This window comes from Oncorhynchus tshawytscha, linkage group LG05, assembly GCF_018296145.1.
Source record: "Oncorhynchus tshawytscha isolate Ot180627B linkage group LG05, Otsh_v2.0, whole genome shotgun sequence".
NCBI lineage: Eukaryota > Metazoa > Chordata > Actinopteri > Salmoniformes > Salmonidae > Oncorhynchus > Oncorhynchus tshawytscha.
In genome coordinates, this window is record NC_056433.1 from 42723524 (window position 1) to 42741989 (window position 18466).

The window sequence follows — 18466 nt, forward strand, 5'->3', positions numbered from 1 at the left end:
TTTTTTAAAAATTTGTAATAATGACAATTACAACAATACTGAATGAACACTTATTTTAACTTAATATCATACATCAATAAAATCAATTTAGCCTCAAATAAATGAAACATGTTCAATTTGGTTTAAATAATGCAAAAACAAAGTGTTGGAGAAGAAAGTAAAAGTGCAATATAACCATGTAAGAAAGCTAACGTTTAAGTTCCTTGCTCAGAACATGAGAACATATGAAAGCTGGTGGTTCCTTTTAACATGAGTCTTCAATATTCCCAGGTAAGAAGTTTTAGGTTGTAGTTATTATAGGAATTATAGGTCTATTTCTCTCTATACCATTTGTATTTCATTAACTTTGGACTATTGGATGTTCTTATAGGCACTTTAGTATTGCCAGTGTAACAGTATAGCTTCCGTCCCTCTCCTCGCTCCTGCCTGGGCTCGACCCAGGAACACAACGACAACAGCCACCCTCGAAGCGGCGTTACCCATGCAGAGCAAGGGGAACAACCACTCCAAGTCTCAGAGCGAGTGATATTTGAAAAGATATTAGCGTGCACCCTGCTAACTAGCTAGCCATTTCACATCGGTTACACCAGCCTAATCTCAGAAGTTGATAGGCTTGAAGTCATAAACAGCTGCTGGCAAACACACGAAAGTGCTGTTTGAATGAATGCTTACGAGCCTGCTGCTGCCTACCATCGCTCAGTCAGACTGCTCTATCAAATCATAGACTTAGTTATAACATGATAACACACAGAAATACGAGCCTTAGGTCATTAATATGGTCGAATCTGGAAACGATCATCTCGAAAACAAGACGTTGTATTCCTTCAGTGAAATACAGAACCGTTCCGTATTTCATCTAACGGGTGGCATCCATAAGTCTAAATATTCCTGTAACATTGCGCAACCTTTAATGTTGTGTCATAATTACGTAAAATTCTGGCAAGTTAGGCGGCCCAAACTGTTGCATATACCCTAACTCTGCGTGCAATGAACGCAAGAGAAGTGACACAATTTCACCTGGTTAATATTGCCTGCTAACCTGGATTTATTTTAGCTAAATATGCAGGTTTAAAAATATATACTTCTGTGTATTGATTTTAAGAAAGGCATTGGTGTTTATGGTTAGGTACACATTGGAGCAACGATACACACCACATTGATTATATGCAACGCAGGACACGCTAGATTAACTAGTAATTTCATCAACCATGTGTAGTTAACTAGTGATTATGATTGATTGTTTTTTACAAGATAAGTTTACCTTAGCTTACTGCATTCGCGTAACAAGCAGTCTCCTCGTGGAGTGCAATGTAATCAGGTGGTTAGAGCGTTGGACTAGTTGTAAGGTTGCAAAATTGAATCCCCCGAGCTGACAAGGTAAAAATCTGTTGTTCTGCCCCTGAACAAGGCAGTTAACCCACCGTTCCTAGGCCGTCATTGAAAATAAGAATGTGTTCTTAACTGACTTGCCTAGTTAAATTAAGATTAAATAAAGGTGTAAAAATATATATATATATATCGGCCCTAATTAATCGGCCATTCCGATTAATGGGTCGACCTCTAGCGCTAACGGAGAAATGTGTGCACACAGACGCACCGACATTTCAGTGCCATTAGCTCTTCAGGAGTTTAAGGAAAATGCGTATCACTGATCCGTTTTGTTATGATCATCTTGGGCAAAATATTGAATGTTATAAGTTTTGGTTGATTTCTAACTAAGTTCAATACATTTTGAAATATTGTTGAATCTTTTGTCTGGATTCTCTGCAGCACAGATTTTATAGGGCCCTGGGGATTCTCCAATTTAAAATAGGCCACCGCCCTCTCTCCTCCTACGGGCACCATATTCCTTATTTAATGCACTACTTTTGACCAGGGCCCTAACTAGTATTTTTGGTATTTGGGATAGAATCTATGGCTTCAGCTGGAATGTGCAGTCTACCATCATATTTGATATCGGTCTATAATGCATTGTGGAAGAAGTCAACAGTGGCAGCCCATGTCAAGCCATAACTGCCCAGCAGAATTATTGTAAAGCAAACAACAAAGGAATGGAGCCTTAATTATTCAGGGTGGGTGACGTGACAACTCAATCATAGCTCTTTGGACTCAGCCAGCTCCTTATGAGAGAAACTCATTTCGAAAGCTCTGACTGAGGATGCATGCATCTGTAAAGAGGCTTGTACAACTCTTGACTGTTTGTGTTATATTTAGAGTTTGATGCATAAAATAGTTGTTTGGCTCCATTTTTTGGGGGGGCCAGTAGCCAGAAAATATATTTTTAACATAGTTCCATTCTATGACTACTTGGTGTCATTGCTGTCTATCTGTGCATGTCTTTCAGAAACACACAGCCAGACACAGAAAGACAGGCACACGCAGAATTTCAGTGAGATGGAAAAAATACCCTAAAATATTCAAGGGGAGCAGGGGCTCCTCTTCCACGCATCCTTTCAATTTGGGACGAGTCGACAGAGACATGCTTGCATCTCGTTATTCTCACTCCGTGGCCAGATGTTGTGGCATAGCGGTGCTGTGCGGGACATGACAGCCATAGAAACAGCTAGAGGGGGTTTGGATGGACCATCCCGCCTGGTCCACCCTGGGTGTCACTGTAATCCCACCCCTGCACCACTATCTTCATTTGATTATGCTGGGTGCGCCATACAATCCCAATGGCAGCACATCGAACTAAAACGACCTCCGGGGAATAATCCCGTATTCCCCAATCGCTTACTCAGACTGTCACTGATTCCTATCGGTGCCTCATTGTCCCGATGAGGAACCATAGCTAGGATGTGTGGAGAGAACAAGATAAGCTTTCACTGCCATATGTGTTCGCAGTACTGTGGAAAAACCCAGGCCGGGACTGCAATTCTGCACTCAGTAACCCATGTTCTTTTCACTCTATTTTCATGCCATAGGCTTTGTGCCTAATTATATCGGTAGTTTAGGCCTTAACGATTCTGATACTAGGCTGCATTGCAGAATGTCTATGTTCTGCCACCTTTTTAACCCCACCTTGTTATCTCAGGACTACGTATGCCATCTGGGATAATACCTTGACCAGACATACGGCCAGGTTTGTCTGGCCAGCAGCAGCCAAGAAGGCAGAGTGTCTGAACTCGAGGTTGCTTGAGCATACAGTCAGCACTTTGGCTGTGCTGCAGCCTGCATAACGGCCGGAGATCATACTGACTCAAATCTCTAGCCACTAATCATTACAAATTGGATGTAATAAGTGTATCACTAGTCACTTTAAACAATGCCACTTTATATAATGTTTACATACCCTACATTACTCATATGTATGTACTGTACTCTATACCATCTACTGCATCTTGCCTATGCCGTTCGGCCAAAGCTCATCAATATATTTATATGTACACATGTCTTCTTCATTCCTTAACACTTGTGTGTGTATAAGGTAGTTGTTGTGAAATTGTTAAATTGCTTATTAGATATTACTGCATGTTCGGAACTAGAAGCAGAAGCATTTTGCTACACTCGCATTAACATCTGCTAACCATGTGTATGTGACCAATAAGATCTGATTTGTTTGATTTTGAGATCATTCCCTTGATATTAAGGAGAGGCTTGCTGGGTACCATAGTTTAATATAGAACTCCAGAATAGATTGAAAGTGATTCCTCAAATTACTCCTATGCTTGGTCTTCTTTATGTTGTTAACTTGTGACCTTATATCAGGGTTTTCAACTCCTACCCTTCGAGGTCTGGAGCATTCTGTTTTTCTGTTCTACCTGATAATTAATTGCTCCCACCTTGTGTCCCGGGGGGGGAAGAGATTTTCTTTTACTGGGGTGTGTTGTAAGTATAAGGAGAGATCACCTTCACCAGACAAGATCTGCCTTTATTCTCTTGCAAATAGATTGGTACCACGCTGCAACGAGCTAAGCTTGTACTGTGTCCATTCTACTATCTGTTCAAATGTAGATATTGTGAGGCCAAAGTGCTAACATCACAAGCAAATGCATTTGTGAGGGATTTATCAGTGTTCTGTCGCAATGGTCTCCAATTTCTTTCAAGAACATGTCCCCAATATGCAATGAATAGTGCTGGACAGCATTGTGCATAATTCTGAGCTATTGCTCTGATGTTCTGAGCTACTGCTGTTCCCAAAAGGGCTCAAGTTTGTCCGTCTAATGGAGATTCTCAAGCGACGCCACTGTTCTTAATAGAACCTTTAGATGCTGTCATTCCAGTTTCCGTTTCCCCTCCTGTGGCATTCTGCTCCAAGTATATTGTTCCCAGGAAGGCCAAGCTGTGTCATGTTTATTCTAGCAAAATGCCAGATATAGGCCTGTGGCGTTGTGGAATCTCTCAATCTGGCCGTGTGTGTGTGCAGGGTTTTTTTCTGTATCAAAAAGGGGCTTAGGTGGTATGGGTGCGGTCAGCCCAGCTGAATTTTAGAGAACGTTTTAGATAACTTCATCTTGGAGGTGTAGCAAAATCTGTGAATTTAAGGCAATTTCCTGCAACCATACACATTTCTCCATTGAGCTGAGAGACATTTCTGCAGTTTAAAAGCTAGTTTCCTGCAATTCTATGCATTTTGCCATGTCTAATGCTATGCTATTTTGCTCAATCAAAATAACAAAATCAATAATACTAAATTCATTGTTTTGGGAGTTTTTGATTCTTCCTAACTGTCTAGCTTTTATTTTGGTGATTGATAGTTTGCAAAGATAATGTTATGTAAACAGTATACAGGCCCATTTATATTTTCTACATGCTGGTTTTTGACATTTCATTTTACACGGAGAGTGTTTTTCCATCCCGGAAATGTCAAAAGTTTGTATACACCTACTCATTCAACGATTTTTCTTTATTTTTACTGTTTTATACATTGTAGAATAATAGTGATGACATCAACTATGGAATAACACATATGCAATCATGAAGTAACCAAAAAAGTGTTAAACAAGATTCTTCAAAGTAGCCACCTGTTGCGTTGATGACAGCTTGCATAATCTTGGCATTCTCTCAACCAGCTTCACCTGGAATGCTTTTCAAACAGTCTTGAAGGAGTTCCCTCATATGTTGGCTGCTTTTCCTTCACTCTGCGGTCCAACTCATCCCAAACCATCTCAGTTGGGTTGAGGTCGGGTAATTGTGGAGGCCAGGTCATCTGATGCAGCATCCATCGCTCTCCTTCTTGGTCAAATAGCACTTACACAACACGTCATCAAGCTGGGTCTCGACCCCGCCCTGTGCAACTGGGTACTGGACTTCCTGACGGGCCGCCCCCAGGTGGTGAGGGTAGGGAACAACATCTCCACCCCGCTGATCCTCAGCACAGGGGCCCCACAAGGGTGCGTTCTGAGCCCTCTCCGGTACTTCCTGTTCACCTACGACTGCGTGGCCACGCACGCCTCCAACTCAATCATCAAGTTTGCGGACGACACAACAGTGGTAGGCTTGACGGAACTAGAAGCACAAGCATTTCGCTACACTCGCATTAACATCTGCTAACCATGTGTCTGTGACAAATACATTTGATTTGATTGGATTTGTTGGGTCATTGTCCTGCTGAAAAATAAATGATAGTCCCACTAAGCGCAAACCAGATGGGATGGCGTATCGCTGCAGAATGCTGTGCTAGCCATGCTGGTTAAGTGTGCCTGGAATTCTAAATAAATCAGACAGTGTCACCAGCAAAGCACCATCACACCTTTTCCTCCATGCTTCATGTTGGGAACCACACATGCAGAGATCATCCGTTCACCTACTAAGACATGACGGTTAGAACCAAAAATCTAAAATTTGGACTCACCAGACCAAAGGGCAGATTTCCACCAGTCTAATGACCATTGCTTGTGTTTCTTGGCCTAAGCAAGTCTCTTCTTCTTATTTGTGTCCTTTAGTAGTGGTTCCTTTGCAGCAATTCGACAATAAAGGCCTGATTCATGTAGTCTCCTCTGAACAGTTGAGATGTGTCTGTTACTTGAACTCTGTGAAGCATTTATTTGGGCTGAAATTTGAGGCTTGTAACTCTAATTAAGAGGTACAGTTGAAGTATTGAAGTTTACATACACTTAGGTTGGAGTCATTAAAGCTAGCTTTTCAACCACTCCACAAATTTCTTGTTAACAAACCCTGGTTTTGGTGAGGACATCTACTTTGTGCATGACAAGTCATTTTTCCAACAATTGCTTGCAGACAGATTATTTCACTTATAATTCACTGTATCACAATTCCAGTGGGTCAGAAGTTTACATACACTAAGTTGACTGTGCCTTTAAACAGCTTGGAAAATTCCCCAAAATTATGTCATGGCTTTAGAAGCTTCTGATAGGCTAATTTGACATTATTTGACTCAATTGGAGGTGTACCTGTGAATGTATTTCAAGGCCTACCTTCCAACTCAGTGCCTCTTTGCCTGACATCATGGGGAAAATCTAAAGAAATCAGCCAAAGGCCTCAGGAAAAAAAATTGTGGACTGGTTCATCCTTGGGAGCAATTTCCAAATGCCTGAAGGTACCACGTTGATCTGTACAAACAATAGTACGCAAGTATAAACACCATGGGACCACGCAACCATCATACCGCTCAGGATGGAGACGCGTTCTGTCTCCTAGAGATGAACGTACTTTGGTGCGAAAAGTGCAAGTAAATTTGAGAACAACAAAGGACCTTGTGAAGATGGAGGAAACGAGTACAAAAGTATCTATATCCACAGTAAAACGAGTCCTATATTGATATAACCTGAAAGACCGCTCAGCAAGGACGAAGCCACTGGTCCAAAACCTCCATTAAAAAAGCCAGACTACGGTTTGCAGCTGCACATGGAGACAAAGATCGTACATTTTGGAGAAATGTCCTCTGGTCTAATGAACAAAAATAGAACTGTTCGGCCATAATGACCATCGTTATGTTTGGAGGAAAAAGGGGGAGGCTTGCAATCTGAAGAACACCATCCCAACCGTGAAGCACGGGTTGGCAGCATCATGTTGTGTGGGGGTGCTTTGCTGCAGGAGGGACTGGTGCACTTCACAAAATAGATGGCATAATGAGGGAGGAAAATTATGTGGATATATTGAATCAACATCTCAAGACATCAGTCAGGAAGTTAAACTTGGTCATAAATGGGTCTTCCAAAAGCATACTTCCAAAGTTGTGGCAAAATGGCTTAAGGACAACAAAGTCAAGGTATTGGAGTGGCCGTCACAAAGCCCTGACCTCAATCCTATAGAAAATTTGTGGGCAGAACTTAAAGAAGCGTGTGCGAGCAAGGAGGCCTTACAAACCTCACTCAGTTACACAAGCTCTGTCAGGAGGAAATGGACAAAATTAACCCAATTTATTGTGGGAAGCTTGTGGAAGGCTACCTGACACGTTTGACCCAAGTTGAACAATTTAAAGGCAATGCTACTGAATACTAATTGACTATATAAACTTCTGACCCACTGGGAATGTGATGAAAGAAATAAAAACTGAAATAAATCATTATCTCTACTTTTATTCTGACATTTCACATTCTTAAAATGAAGTGGTCATCCTAACTGACCATGGATAGGGAATTTTACTCTGATTAAATGTAAGGAATTGTGAAAAACTGAGTTTAAATATATTTGGCTAAGGTAAGCTTCCGACTTCATGTGTATATGTACACACCACACACACACACGCACACACACATAGTGCATTCAGAAAGTTTTCAGACCAATTCCTTTTTTCCACATTTTGTTATGTTACAGCCTTATCGTAAAATGGATCATATTTTTAAAAAACACACACGATACCCCATAATGATAAAATGAAAACAGGTTTGACTTTTTTGTGTGCAAATGGATAAAAAATATAAAAAGTTACCTTATTTACATAATTATTCAGACCCTTTGCTATGAGACTCGAAATTGAGCTCAGGTACACCCTGTTTCCATTGATCATCCTTGAGATGTTTCTACAACTTAATTGGAGTCTACCTGTGGTAAATTCAATTGATTGGACGTGATTTGGAAAGGATCACACCTGTCTATATAGCTGACAGTGCATCTCAGAGCAAAAACCATCCCGTGAGGTCAAATGAATTGTCCGTAGAGCTCTGAGACAGCATTGTGTCAAGGCACAGATCTGGGGAATGGTTCCAAAACATTTCTGCAGCATTGAAGGTCCCCATGAACACAGTGGCTTCCATCTTTCTTAAATTGAAGAAGTTTGGAGCCACCAAGACTCTTCCTAGAGCTGGCTGCCCGGCCAAACTGAGCAATTGGGGGAGAAGGACCTTGGTCAGGGAGGTGACCAAGACCTTGATGGCCACTTTGACAGAGCTCTAGAGTTCCTCTGTGGAGATGGGAGAACCTTCCAGAAGGACAACCATCGCTGTAGGACTCCACCAATAAGGCTTTTATTGAAGCCACTCCTCAGTAAAAGGCACATGACAGCCCGCTTGGAGTTTGCCAAAAGGCACCTAAAGACTCTGACAATGAGAAACAAGATTCCCTGGTCTGATGAAACCAAGATTGAACTCCTTGGCCTGAATGTGAAGTGTCACATCTGGAGGAAACCTGGCACCATCCTTACAGTGAAGCATGGTGGTGGTGGCAGCATCATGCTGTGGGGATGCTTTTCAGCGGCAGGGACTGGGAGGCTAGTCAGGATCGAGGGAAAGCTGAACGGAGCAAAGTACAGAGAGCTCCTTGATTGATAACTTGCTCCAGAGCACTCAGAACCTCAGACTGGAATGAAGGTTAACCTTCGAACAGGACAACGACCGTAAGCCCATAGCCTAGACAACACAGTGTGGCTTCAGGTCAAGTCTCTGAATTTCCTTAAGTGGCCCAGCCAGAGCCCGGACTTGAGCCCGATCTAACATATCTGGAGAGACCTGAAAATAGCTGTGCAGCGACGCTCCCCATACAACCTGACAGAGCTTGAGAGGATCTACTGAAAAAAATTGGAGAAACTCCCCAAATACAGGTGGGCCAAGCTTGTGGCGTCATACCCAAGAAGTCTTGAGGCTATGATCGCTGCCAAAGGTGCTTCAATAAAGTGCTGAGTAAAGGGTTTGAATACCTTTGTATATGTGATACTTTTTAAATATTTTTTTTTATAAATCTGCATTGTTGTTATGGGGTATTGTGTGTAGATTGAGGGGGGAAACCATTTTATCAATTTTGGAATAAGGCTATAGGTTAACAAAATGTGGATAAAGTCAAGGTGTCTGAATTCTCTCTCCATCTCTCTATCTATCCACACACATACAACCGTTCAAAGGTTTGGGCTCACTTAGAAATGTCATTGTTTTCCATTAAAACATACGTGAAATGAGTTGCAAAATGAATCGGTAGGTTATAAATAATTATTTTTAATTGAAATAATAATTGTGTCCTTCAAACTTTGCTTTCATCAAAGAATCCTCCATTTGCAGCAATTACTGCCTTGCAGACCTTTTGGCATTCTAGTTGTCAATTTGTTGAGGTAATCTGAAGAGATTTCACTGCATGCTTCCTGATGCACCTCCCACAAATTGGATTGGCTTGATAGGCACATCTTACATACCATACGGTCAAGCTGTTCCCACAACAGCTCAATAGGGTTGAGATTCGGTGAATGTGCTGGCCACTCCATTATAGACAGAATACCAGCTGACAGCTTCTTCGCTAAGTAGTTATTGCATAGTTTGGAGCTGTGCTTTCGGTCATTGTCCTGTTGTAGAAGGAAATTGGCTCCAATTAAGCGCCGTCCACAAGGCATGGCATGGCATTGCAAAATGGAGTGATAGCCTTCCTTCTTCAAGATCCCTTTTACCCTGTACAAATCTCCCACTTTACCACCACCAAAGAACCCCCAGACCATCACATTGCCTCCACAATGCTTGACAGATGGCGTCAAGCACTCCTCCAGCATCTTTTCATTATTTCTGTGTCTCACGAATGTTCTTCTTTGTGATCCGAACACCTCAAACTTAGATTCGTCTGTCCATAACACTTTTTTCCAATCTTCCTCGGTCCAGTGTCTATGTACTTCTGCCCACCTTAATCTTTTCTTTTTATTGGCCAGTCTCAGAGATGGCTTTTTATTTGCAACTCTCTAGAAGGCCAGCATCCCCGAGTCACCTCTTCACTGTTTATATTGAGACTGGTGTTTTGCGGGTACTATTTAACCTCTCTGGGATATGTGGGACGCTAGCTTCCCACCTGGCCAAAAGCCAGTGAAAATGCAGAGCGCCAAATTCAAATAAATTACTATAAAAATCAAACTTTCATGAAATCACACATGTAAGATACCAATTTAAAGCTGCACGTGTTGTGAATCCAGCCAACATGTCAGATTTCAAAAAGGCTTTTCGGCGAAAGCAAACGATGCTATTATCTGAGAGTAGCACCTCCGTAAACAAAGAAAACAAATTTCAACCCTGCAGGCGCGACACAAAACGCAGAAATAATAATATAAATCATGCCTTTGACGAGCTCTTTTGTTGGCACTCCAATATGTCCCATAAACATCACAAATGGTCCTTTTTGTTCGATTAATTCCGTTGATATATATCCAAAATGTCCATTTATTTGGTGCATTTGATCCAGAAAAACACCGGTTCAAATTTGCGCAACATGACTACAAAATATCTTAAAAGTTACCTGTAAACTTTGCCAAAACATTTCAAACTACTTTTGTAATACAATTTTACGTATTTAAAACAAAGTTACCTTTAAAAAGTAAATAATCGATCTAACAGTACACTTGAAGTGACCCTCGTTTTGAACTTCTTCATTACACAAAGGAAAAACCTCAACTAATTTTTAAAGACTGGTGACATCCAGTGGAAGCGGTAGGAACTGCAAGAAGGTCCCTTAGAAATCTGGATTCCCAATGAAAACCCATTGAAAAGAGTGACCTCAAAAAAATAAATATATATGAATGGTTTTTCCTCTGGGTTTCGCCTGCTATATAAGTTCTGTTATACTCACAGACATGATTCAAACAGTTTTAGAAACTTCAGAGTGTTTTCTATCCAAATAATATGCATATCTTATCTTCTGGGGATGAGTAGCAGGCAGTTTAATTTGGGCATGCATTTCATCCCGACGTGAAAATACTGCCCCCTGTCACCATGAAGCTGCCAGTTGATGACTTGTGAGGCATCTGTTTCTCAAACTAGACACTAGTAATGTACTTGTCCTCTTGCTCAGTTGTGCACCGGGGCTTCCCACAACTCTTTCTATTCTGGTTAGGAGTAGTACCCGGCATTGTACGAGATCTTCAGTTTCTTGGCAATTTCTCACAGGGAATAGCCTTCATTTCTCAGAACAAGAATAGACTGACAAGTTTCAGAAGAAAGATCTTTGTTTTTGGCCGTTTTGAGCCTGTAATCGAACACACAAATGCTGATGCTCCAGATACTCAACTAGTCTAAGAAGTTTTATTTATTTTAAACTGTGCTAACATACTTGAAAAAGGTTTTCAAATGATCAATTAGCCTTTGAAAAGGATTTACTTGGATTAGCTAACAAAATGTGCCATTGGAACACAGGAGTGATGGTTGCTGATAATGGGCCTCTGTACGCCTATGTAGATATTCCATTTGAAAAAATCTGCCGTTTCCAGCACAGTAGTCATTTCCATCATTAACAATGTCTACCCCATATTTCTGATCAATATCATGTTAATTTAATGGACAAAAATGTTGCTTTTCTTTCAAAAACAATGACATTTCTAAGTGAGCCAAAACTTTGGAACGGTTGTGTATATTTGGACTTGTCTTCCCTTTTTCCTCTGCTTTGCGCTTCCTTTCTTCGTTGGTCCTACGCATTGCCCCACCTTCACGTGGAATGCTCATTTCAGTCTGACTCACCTTCCAGTGCAAAGCAATTTATCGACTGTTCATTTCCCCTTGTAGCTTGTTTGCCATTGACTGTTTTATCTATTGAAATGTAGCAGCCCCTTCTGCCAGTAGAGTGACTGAAATGTGTTGTTTTTCTCCTCATAGGGCCACTGTAGAGGAGGTGGAGGGGGATGTCGGGGAACTAGAGTCCAAACTTGACAAGGTGAGTAGGGTCCAGTTTTGGGTTTGGAGTAGGCTTGGGCAGTATACCACACATACAGGGGTATTTAGAAATAGCCACAGGATGGTTTTTCAAAACTATTTATTTGACCTTTTTTAAAATATATATTAGAATATTTGTTGCTAGCATACTTAGTCAACTTGGGAAATATGTTAAATCTGATTGCATACTTCATTTGACCTGTTACTTTATTTTACATTATAAAGCTTACCGTAGTTCCTCAGAACAGTTGAGCCAGTCAGGTGTTTATTTTTAAATAGTCCAGCTGTGTATTTGGTTTAACTTGCTAATTAAGTGGCCGAATCAGTAAGGAGTTGTTTTGTGTTTTTAGCAGCTCCTTGTGTACTAATACGGTACTACCATAAATCCTGGGATGAGAGGAGGACAGTATGACGATATAAACATTCGGATACTGCCCAACCCTAGTTTGGAGCAAAGATGATGGAAATCCTATTGTTTGCATTATGAACCACTCCCTGTTTATAAAAACCCTGTGTCTCGGTCCCCTATAACTGGCCTGAGATCAGTACGAAATCACACCGAGTGATGCGGTGAGAGTCTCAAACTGTGAAGCTATGTACATAAGAGAGGTGTGAAGAAATCCCACTGGTAGGTCTATAAAGACCCTGCAGCCAGTTACTGGAGTATTTCAATGGTTTGTTGGTGGAATTTATTTATGGAACTTATTTTTTGCAAGTTCACTCACTGATCCTGGATCTCCTGTGATTGCCACTGCATTGTTCTAGTCTCCCACCCTTTGGTCATCATGTATCTGACTCATTCCATACCCTGGTGTCACTTCCCTGTTGCATTGTAGTGGAAGGATCTGTTCCAGATGGGTTTGGTGTGACAGCAGGGTGGGGGGTGGGGGGTGGGTGGATGGGGGGGGGTGGGTGGGTGGAGGGTGCCTTGAATAGGAGGCTAAAGTTCAGTCTTTTCTTAGAAACTAAGCCTTGCCATTGAGATAGAGAAAGCCCCCCCCACACACAGCCAAGTTGATTATTAAAACAACACAGGCTTTATTGGGCCAATATTAAGTCTCTAGAAGCACATTTCCCCATGGATGTAAATAAACTTCAGACAATAACATCCCATCATTACGATAATTTACTATGGTGATATTGTCTAAATCAGGGATGGGCAATTGGCGGTCCCCCTTTTGTAGACCTGCGGACCAATAAAACATTTTTATTTGGAGGGGGGGGCGACTCAGTCGGGGTCTCATCTGTACTGTTACACAAGGTGCAATTTCAAATTTGGTTGTGCATCAGCAGTCACTTAAATAGCCCATGTCAGCATTTGTTTTTTAGATTGGTAACATAGTCTAGCAGCCAGCTCTCTAAACATGTAATAAGCATGGTTGAATTACCGACCGGGGTGGGGCCCATTTGATAATTAGTTATCACATTTAAAACTGCAAACATTTGCCTCCACCCTATGACAAAATGTGTAGTATTGCAGGAAATGAAGCACGTGAAAGCTGGGGACCTCTTTAAAATAGTGGCCAGTCAACTCTGTTTTCACACACGATTGCGCAATGACTGGGATTATCAGAACATATGTTTCGCTAAGCTCTGTAGGTTTGGGCGCTCAAACACTGTTCCAGGGGTCCTATGCGCTTAGGTATTTGGCCACTTTAGTTTTGATACAAAACTTATCAAAACATATAGGCCTATGGGCTAGGCTACATGAAACATGCAACTATGATTTTTAATATAGTCCATCAAAACTATTGTTTTTTCACACAATTGCATAGCCTATAGAAATGTTGAGCATTATGGGCTTATAGGATCACTTATTTCACTTATTTCATTTCATATGTCAACTAGCTAACTAGCTGGCTCTTGCTGCGAAATCACACCGAGTGATGCGGTGAGAGTCTCAAACTGTGAAGCTATGTACATAAGAGAGGTGTGAAGAAATCCCACTGGTAGGTCTATAAAGACCCTGCAGCCAGTTACTGGAGTATTTCAATGGTTTGTTGGTGGAACAGGTTACCCAATATTCCGCTCGAACTCTAAATGCCAAGGTTCTCATGAAGTGTTTGAATTTCGATTGAATTTGCATTGATTTCAGAGTGATTAGAGGGACAATGGAGCACTGAGCACCAGGCCATTAGCAACTGGCCGTTAGCAAGTTGGGTAGGCTACTAATGACCATCAGCGGCATCAGAGCTCGATTTTGGAGAAGCCTAGTTACCGTGACTCAACGGTCAGGTGGAATATGACTGCGGTCATGACTCGTGACTGCAGGTGTGGCGGTAACGTAGCGACCCTATTTGTGAGCAGCAGTCAATGATGGCAGTAAGGGAAGTGAGCAGCTTTCTTCAGGGGGGGAAATGCTAACTAAGCAAAGGTATCACAAGTGTCCTTGAAAATTAGGCATATAAACTGGTCGAATTTCACCTTTAAACTACAGAATCTCTACTAAAGGCTCTCGCTTTTGGTCATAGACCATGTCATGGAGTGAGCCTGTTTCTTGTAAGCACTAAAGCTATCAGACAGACCATAGCGGAACATTTAGCCTCTCCGCTTCCTTGCTTACTCTTGTGTGGGAGTGCATGAATAAAGTCCAGGGTGTGTTTGTGGGATTACTTAACATTGAATTATGTCTGCCCGCAATGAGTCAAAAAAAAGTGTTAAATGTAGAGGGTTGCTTGTTAGTCTAATTACTGGTAGCTAATTTCTGATGAAGTTATGTTTGCACAAGCAAACAGCTGTTTCATTTTCAAACCTCTGAATTGTTTTGTTTATGTATCAAACTGCTATCTTTTGTCAGGAACACATTTCCAGTGTTAGAACACGGAACAGTGTCCTAAAGGAATGGCATGTAAAGCAAGCACTATTTCATCCATTAATCACTTCTGTCATCCCTCTCTCTCTTCTCTCTAGCTGGTGAAGCTATGCATCGGGATGATCGATGCCGGCAAGGCCTACAACACTGCCAATAAACAGTTTGTCAATGGAATCCGCGAGCTCGCTGCAAGCTCCACCAAAGATGACGTCATCGAGGTAAAAGAGCTACAGTAACCTAGCTTGAGCTTCGCAAGTCAAAACTGACCGCTTCTACTGTTAGAAAACCGCTGGTGTCCTCAACTATGTCCCTTTTAGGCTTGTGGGGCTCCTCTGTTATTTTCTCACACACATTTTTGCGTTGAGTGGCCTGCATTTCCGCTCCTTTGTATATTTCCTTTACTTCCTGGGTCTGAAGTTCAGCCACAGTGCATTTTTCTGAAAGAATGTCCTTATTGTTGAAAAATTCTCCCTGAAGGCACCATTGTTGCTCAAATGGCTAAAGCGGCATAGCAGCACACGAGCAGGGTATTCAACCGGGGTCTGCAAAAAAAAAAGTATATATATTTTTTTTTAAATAATTGTCTTCTTTCTAATGATGTCAACTTTATTTCTAAACTCCTAATATTGAGCAAGTTATACTCATTGGAGTCTATGACACAGGCTTTGAAGCCACCCATAAGTACAGGGCACGACAACGCTTTCTTGGCGTGGCCATACATTTTTGCCAACAAATAGCTCACCTTGGTTTAACCAGTTAAACGGCTGCATTTAGCGTCAATATGTTTGAATATACATTTTTCTAGCTAATAGGCTATGTTCCAATTATGTGGGTAGGCCAAAATAATGAAACTCTCTACCAAATCTGTTCATTTTAAAATGTTGATTCCTTGCCATTATCATTTATCAGATAAGACAAGACGTGAAAATTCTTAACGTCTAACATGGGGGTCCCTGGGCAAGAAAAGGTTGAAGACCCCTGCACTAGAGCATTTCCTCATACACATACCTCAGTCACTGTTAGTAGGTTTTACTAGTCTGGAATTCAGTATTTATTATACCCTGTCGCTCATAACGGTGTGTGTCGTGTGACTGAGATGGTGGGACTAGTTCATACAATAGGACTATTTTACATTGATGGATAGGTGTATAATTTATGGATAATACATTTTACTCTGAGACTAATGATTTACATAGAACTGTTCTATCCCATGTGTCTGTACATATTTATTTACTTTATCTCTGTTTTACACTTTTCTTTTTCCTCCCACAGTCCAGTCTCACAAAGTTTGCCGAGAGTCTGCAGGAGATGATCAACTATCACACGGTAAGGCGACATTTGATGTGAAACGTGAACTTGGTGTGCTATACAGTATCTTTTTACAGCCTGAATTTAAAATGGATTACATTGACATTTTGTCACTGATCTACTAACAATAACCCATAATGTCAAAGTGGAATTATGTTTTTATAAATGTTTACAAATTAATAACAATTTAAAGCTGAGATGTCTTGAGTCAATAAGTATTCAACCCTTTTGTTATGGCAAGCCTAAATTATTTCAGGAGTAAAAATTGACTTAACAAGTCACGTAATAATGGACTCACTCTGTGTGCAATAATAGTGTTTAACATAATTTTTAAATTACCCTGTTCCCCACACATACAATTATGTGTAAGGTCCCTCAGTCGAGCAGTGAATGTCAAGCACAGATTCACCCACAAAGACCTGGGAGGTTTTCCAATGGTTCACAAAGAAGGGCACCTATTGGTAGATGGGTAAAAAAAGGCAGACATTGAATATCCCTTTGAGCATGGTGCAATTATTACACTTTGGATGGTGTATCAATACACCCAATCATGACAAAGATACAGGCGTCCTTCCTAACTCAGTTGCCGGAGAGGAAGGAAACTGCTCAGGGATTTAACCATGAGGCCAAGGGTGATTTTAAAACAGTTGGAGTTTAATGGCTGTGATAGAAAACTGAGGATGGATCAACAACATTTGTTACTCCACAATACTAGCATACATGACATAGTGAAAAGAAGGAAGCCTGTACAGAATACAATTATGACTTAACATGGATCCTGTTTGCAATAAGGCACTAAAATAATACTGCAAAGAAATTAACTTTTTGTCAAGAATAAAAATATTTTGCGCAAATCCAACACAATACATAACTGAGTACCACTCTTAATATTTTCAAGCACGGTGATGGCTGCATCATGTTATGGGTATACTCCTCATTGGCAAGGACTAGAATGTTTTTTTGGGGGATAAAAAGGGAATAAAAAGAAACGGAATAGCGCTAAGCACAGTCAAACTCCTAGAGGAAAACTTGGTTCAGTCTGCTTTCCAACAGAAACTGGGAGACATATTCACCTTTCAGCAGGACAATAGCCTAAAACACAAGGTTAAATATAAATATAAATAATAAATATTATTTTACCTTTATTTAACCAGGCAAGTCAGTTAAGAACAAATTCTTATTTTCAATGACTGCCTAGGAACAGTGGGTTTAACTACCTGTTCAGGGGCAGAACGACAGATTTGTACCTTGTCAGCTCGGGGGTTTGAACTTGCAACCTTCCGGTTACTAGTCACACGCTCTAACCACTAGGCTACCAATATACACTGCAGTTGCTTACCAAGACGTCATTGAATGTTCCTGAGTGGCCTAGTTACAGTGTTGACTTAAATTGGCTTGAAAATCTATGGCAAAACTTGAAAAGGGCGGTCTAGCAATGATCAACAACAACTTGGTGGCTGACTAAATACTTTTTTGCCCCACTGTATTTATTAATTTAATGGTTCTCCCATCGATCGGGTTCCCGCCTATAAATATCAGAGCTTTTGGATTGACAAGGATTTAACGCCTAAAAAAAAAACATACTGATGGGTTAGTTAAAAAGCAAAGATTTAAAGTGGGCTTTTTTTATTTAATTTTAATTTTTTTATACATACATCTTGCCTCTCCCTAAACAGCAGGAAGCAGATTGTACAGTCAATTTTCTGCCAGTACTTGACTATGGTGACACCATTACCAGAATGCAGCAGCCACTACTCTTAAACCTTTGGATGCTGTCTACCATAGCACCCTTCGCTTTTTCACAGGTGACATTTTTAATACTCATCACTGCATCCTGTGTCAAAAGATTGGCTGATCCTCATTTAACGTCCCATAGATCACTTCACTATTCCCTTTTTTGTTTCCGAGTTACCTAACTTCGTTGTTGAAGTATGAAAAATCAGTTACCAATCCCGTTCACAGGGTTGGTTACCCCTTGAGGTTCCTCGGGTAAAACCACTTTTAGTTTTATTGCGCTTCACTGCTGGAACAACTTGCAAAACTCATTACAACTAGATGTTCAGGTGCTACTCAGGCAGTTTAGGATGTTTTTAATTGAGGACCTAGTAGCTGAGGACTGTAACTGTCATTTTGTGTTTTGTATTGATTGCTGTTTTGTTTTACATTATATTGGTTGTTGTATTGTTGTGATCAGGGCACCATTGGGAATGAGACCATGGACTTAATGGGTTTTCCCTGAATAAATAAATATATAATAGTAATACATTAAAAAAACTATGCTTCCTAAACTCTAGAGCCCTCAAACTCAACGGGCGCTTAACACCATGAGGGCTTCATC

At 40.9% G+C, this 18466-nt stretch overlaps 1 protein-coding gene across 6 annotated transcripts in view; it reads left to right on the forward strand.

Moving 5' to 3' along the window:
* The window catches only part of acap2b (ArfGAP with coiled-coil, ankyrin repeat and PH domains 2b), a 146923-nt gene that overhangs the window by 31602 nt on the left and 96855 nt on the right, over nt 1–18466 (forward strand). For all 6 annotated transcript variants that reach the window (XM_042321915.1, XM_042321914.1, XM_042321916.1 and 3 more), the window contains exons 2-4: nt 11952–12009; nt 14919–15038; nt 16093–16146. In XM_042321915.1, coding sequence (XP_042177849.1) covers nt 11952–12009; nt 14919–15038; nt 16093–16146 — 232 coding nt within the window. The remainder of the gene's footprint in view (nt 1–11951; nt 12010–14918; nt 15039–16092; nt 16147–18466) is intronic.